Source organism: Haliaeetus leucocephalus, unplaced genomic scaffold (genome assembly GCF_000737465.1).
Source record: "Haliaeetus leucocephalus isolate CR32 unplaced genomic scaffold, Haliaeetus_leucocephalus-4.0 Scaffold340, whole genome shotgun sequence".
NCBI lineage: Eukaryota > Metazoa > Chordata > Aves > Accipitriformes > Accipitridae > Haliaeetus > Haliaeetus leucocephalus.
Window position 1 is genome coordinate 7,555,222 of NW_010972776.1, and position 4,736 is coordinate 7,559,957.

The 4,736-nt window shown below is 58.3% G+C and overlaps 1 protein-coding gene across 1 annotated transcript in view; it reads right to left on the bottom strand.

The window, feature by feature from the left end:
• Positions 1 to 625: 625 nt before the first annotated feature.
• Positions 626 to 4,736, bottom strand: part of TSPAN6 (tetraspanin 6) — a 7,341-nt gene continuing 3,230 nt past the window's right edge. The window contains exons 3-7 of the mRNA XM_010572539.1: positions 4,472 to 4,546; positions 3,789 to 3,887; positions 3,361 to 3,516; positions 2,573 to 2,656; positions 626 to 720 (exon numbers count right to left, since the gene is read on the bottom strand). Of these exons, the coding sequence (XP_010570841.1) occupies positions 652 to 720; positions 2,573 to 2,656; positions 3,361 to 3,516; positions 3,789 to 3,887; positions 4,472 to 4,546 (483 nt within the window). The 3' untranslated portion in view covers positions 626 to 651. The remainder of the gene's footprint in view (positions 721 to 2,572; positions 2,657 to 3,360; positions 3,517 to 3,788; positions 3,888 to 4,471; positions 4,547 to 4,736) is intronic.

Below are 4,736 nucleotides of genomic sequence, written 5' to 3' on the forward strand. Positions count from 1 at the left end.
CACCGCGTCCAGAGAGCGAGGGGACATCGAGGGGCTGCCAGAGACGAGGGGAAGCATCGCTTTCCCGACGGAGGCACCGAGGATGAGCACTGGGAGTCCCGCGAGGCCACCAGCACGGTCTGCTCGGCACGGCACTCGAGCGTGCCGCCGAGGAAAGAGCCAGGGGCTGCAGCACCCGGAGGAGTGCGCTTGCTGTAACCACCGCAGCTACACTAATTATCCCACGCGGTGGCACGGCAGAGTAGTGTTAGGACAAGTCCCTGAGCGCACCAGGACAGCTGCTGCACTCGTTTCTATGAGCTAGTTGAGAAGAAGATCAGTCAGTTCAAAGCAAGATTTCACGAAGCGGCATCCAGAGGAAAACTGGAGGTGGTGGCATCCTCCCCGGCCGCGGAGAGCATACCCTGCAATGCGCAAGGCAAACTGTTAGCAGACAAGGCTGGATTTATACACGGCTTAAAATGACGTCGCAGACACGATCCCACAGGTGCCCTCTACCCCCGCAGCCGCCCCCCACGGTACCCGCCGCCGTGCCGAAGGTCCCCAGGGGCGATCGGGCGGCAGCCAGGGATGCAGAGGCAGCCCACCGAGCTTACACGGCTGGACAGACGTACCCGGCCACGGCCACAGCCACAGTGTGCTGGGGGCCAGCTACACCATCTCGTACTGGTTGTTCGTGATGTACTGGGACAGGCAGCAGGCAAGAATGATGCCAACCAACTGAAAAAGAGAAAAAAAACCCCCACACATCAGAGGCAGCCAAGACCAGGACACAGTGTTTTAGGGGAAAAGCCTGACAAATTGCTCTAGAGCATCAGTTTTATAAAATCCAAGGATGGACAGTGGGATTTACAAACCACAGCACAGACTGCTGCGCCCTGCTTTGGACTAACTGAGGGAGGCTGAAGTGGAGGATCCTGGCAGGCATCAGCCAAACAAGCTCGTCACAAGAGATGCTCTGCGTCCTGTCCTGTTACATTTTGCTTCATGAAGCATCTACTGTTTTATGGTAATTTTGGAGATTACACAGATATCAGGAGCGTCACAGCCAATTACACAGCCACTAGAGAACAGGAGCCACCTCTCCCTGTTGCAAGGACAGCGGGGAAGCAAGGTTGCTGTTTTCGCATCAGCATCTGAAGGACACACTACCGTTATCACAATGTGGCCTCACAGCCCCTGCACAGACATTTAGGGCCAGATCCTGCAGGAGTTTGACTTACACAAGCAAAGTTAGAGGCACATTTTGCATGATGGGTCCCTGCCGGCTACACGACACAGCAAGGCTTGATGAAAGCGATAAAAGCCAGGAACCAGTTACAATTCCCAAGCCTGGCATCAGCCAAGATGATTTTGCAGCTGGGAGCGTGCAGCTCACCGTTTGTGTGACGGTCACGTCTTGGTGACCCCACGGTGAGCACAGCCCAACTGAGGAGGAGAGCGGGGCGAGCGGCTGGGCGCAGAGGAGCGGCTCCGGCTCTCAGGCTCTCCCAGCTGCAACCGAAAGCACTTGGTAGCACACGCTGCAGCCAGGGGCTGTTGGCTCCCGCCTCTGCCCCAGCTCATCCGTTACGGGAAACGCACGGCGACACGCTCGTTACACGAGAAATATCTTTTCCAGGACAGGTTCCTGGAAACCCAGCAGGGTTCCTTCTCCCCACGCCGGTGTGGTCAGCGAATGGTCCCGGGTGGCAGCAGCGGGAAGCTCACGCCACGGCCTCTGCGTGCCGGATCAAGGGGAGGGTGAATTCGAGCCCCTCCAAAGTCACGGCCAGTTGAGCTCGCTCCGCAGCACCGAGAGCCCACCAAGCTTCCACAAACCAGCTGAAGAAGGGCCGGCTGCGCATCCCGCTGCTCCCGCTGAGGCGCGTCGGAAAACCCTCGGCGCCTCGGGAAACCCCAGGGCAGCGGCAGCGTGCCCGACGCCCAGCGTGGCGGAGCTGGGGACGGGGGCCTCTCGTTTCCTGCCGGGATAAAGCCTGCCGGAGCAGGGGCCGGCAAGCAGGCTGCTGCCGCGGCTCCTGGAGGAAGCGTCCTACAGGATTAAGTAAAGGAGAGGTTGGGGAGCGGGAGGGAAAGGAAGCAATCGTAGGGTAAGGCAGCATGCGGGGTGTGAGCCGCCAGAACAAGCGGTGCCCCACAGGGGCTCGCAGGGAGCCAGCCAGGCAGAAGTGATGCCAAAACGCCTCCCTGATAAAAAGGGAGGTCGGTGGGTAGGAAAAGGAAGGGCGCAGATTTGATCCCTGCCTACAGCAAACGCAAGGAGTTTGCCCGGCACAGCACAGGCTGCGTTTGTTTTTTCTTGAAGTTGGGTGTTTCAGACAGGAGCTCCTCTCAAATAACCTGGGCTCACGGAAACAGAGCTGGTGCTTCAGCCCTGGGTTTAAGAGACTGGAGACTGCACAGCAGTGAGATTAAACCCAAGGAGAATCTGCAGAATACCTGCTCCTCCCTGGGTGAAACAGGCCGTGCCTTTTGTACACACACCAGAATTTGCACAGAAATTAAATACCTCCGGAGACAGGCTAGCTTCACTCTGCACTCCCCCTGTGCCAGGCAAGGGAGATTTTACCTGGAAGCACGCGATGCCAAAGGAGATTCCAGCCACAACGCTCATTTTTGACTCCATCGTTGACGTAACCAGGAAAAAACAACCCTGCAGAGGATGGAAAGTGAGAACGTGGTCCAGTGCTTTTCACCCCGCGGGAGCAGAAACCGACATCTCCCCAGAGCACCAGCAGCTCCAAGAGAAGATGCTCCTGTGTGGGCAGCTGAGGGCTTCTGGCTGCCACCCTCCTGCCTCACCTCGGGCAAAGTCACTTTCCTATCAGCGTTTCGCCAACCAGCCTCCCAGCCCAGCCTCCTTATCAAGGGGAGCGCTTGCCCACGGGCTGTTCCCAAAGGGAGCGTTGGGTTGAGCAAAGTGACTCATCAGAGGAACATCCCTTGCATCACCCAGCCGTCCCTGCAGGATGAGGTCACCCGTGCTCACCACTGCCTCAGGACTTTGCACCGTCACGGGGAGACGTCAGTGCCGCCGAAACTAACTTTACTGGGAAATTACCTCCTCATTCACCTGTTCTCCAAAACACACAGCCCCCAGTGCAAACACTTGGGTCTGGCTGGTCCCTGACCTCCAAGGAAGGAGCGGGGGGGACCTCAGACATGAGGGAGGGCTTGTTCCTCCATACCCTTCACCTACCTCCACCCCAGGGGAGTCCCTGGGCCACAAGGCATCTGCATCGAGAGAGTAGTTCTCCTTTCAAGCCTCCCAGGGAAGGGCAAGCCCTTTTCCACCCATCCAGCTCTGCCCTCCCCACCTCCAGGACTGGCAGGGGGATTTTTCTGAGCTTAACTTACATCCACAAACACTTTCAGCTTGGCTTTGCTTGGGTCTTTCAGATCCTCCTCCGAGCAGTCATCCTGGCTCTTGCAGCAGCTCTGGGGGATGCCCTTCTGGGTGAAGTATTCAGTCCTCTCCCAGTCCGAATAGTTCTGCACCCCGCAGCAGTGCAGCTGGAGGGGGAAATACATTTGGGGAGCACAGTCACACCAGGGTACTGACCCCCTATTTCTATGATCACTCCCACAGCTCCCCTGCCCTCGCCTCGCCAGGAACTGCCCCCATCTCACCCAGCACCTCCTCCCAAACTCAAAAGCCCGTGGTGCAAAAGGACCCCCAGCACCACGACAGGGATGCCGATACTGCAGGGGTTCCCAGGGGAGGGCGCGGGGCGAGGCGAGCGTACCCACCCGCCGCCATCCAGACACCAGCCTGGGGCACTCACGGTTCTTTGGATGGTGTCGACAGCCTCGCTGTGCCGATCTGCGGTCACGTTGTAGTCCCTCAAGGCCAGGTTGAGGTTACTCTCAAAGTTCGTCTTAATCTGCAAGAGAGAGGTCTCTGCGGCGGTGCCGTCCCCTCCTGCGCTTCAGGACCCGCGGCCCCGTGTTAGTCACCTCTCGGTGATGGCAGGAATGACTCCGGCCGCGGCCAGCAGACATTCCCCCGGTCACCCAGGCAATTAAACGCTGTATTAAAGGGCAGGCTGGGATGCGCTGTGGCGGCAGGGATGCTGCACATAATAACAAGGACCTGTGCAGTGCCAACTGCACCCCAGGAAGGCTGTTCCATAGCACGGGAACCCTCAGAGGAGCTTTAATTACAGAAATTATTGCAGTAGACCAAGGCCAGAAATTAAAGTCCAGGACTACTTCGCCTGTTCTGGCAGAGGGGCAGCGTGCCATGCCGGCTGGACCCTGTACCCAGCCTTATCCTTATGGGACCTAATGGGCCTTTTCGGGGACCAAGCTGCACTTTGGGCTGTATTAACCCCATTTTAGCTAAACTAATCACCACTCCCAGCAGCACCTCTGTCCCTCCAGTGACATTTGCAACTGCACTTGGGTTAAAACCAGCACCGACCTTGCTCCGCAGCATCGGGAGACAGCAGCGACCGCCCAGACTCACCTCGTGCCTGAAGACGAACCCCACGACAGCGGCCACCAGGACGATGAGGAAGATGAGGGACAGGAGCATGGCGTACTGCGGGCAGAAAGGGCGGGATGGGACGGGGTGGGTGGGATGGGGTAGGATGGGATGAGACGGGGTAGGATGGGATGGGGTTGGGATGGGATGAGACGGGGTAGGATGGGATGGGATGAGATGGGATAGGACGGGATGGAATGGAATGGGGGGGGTTGGGACGGGATGAGATGGGGTAGGACGGGACAGG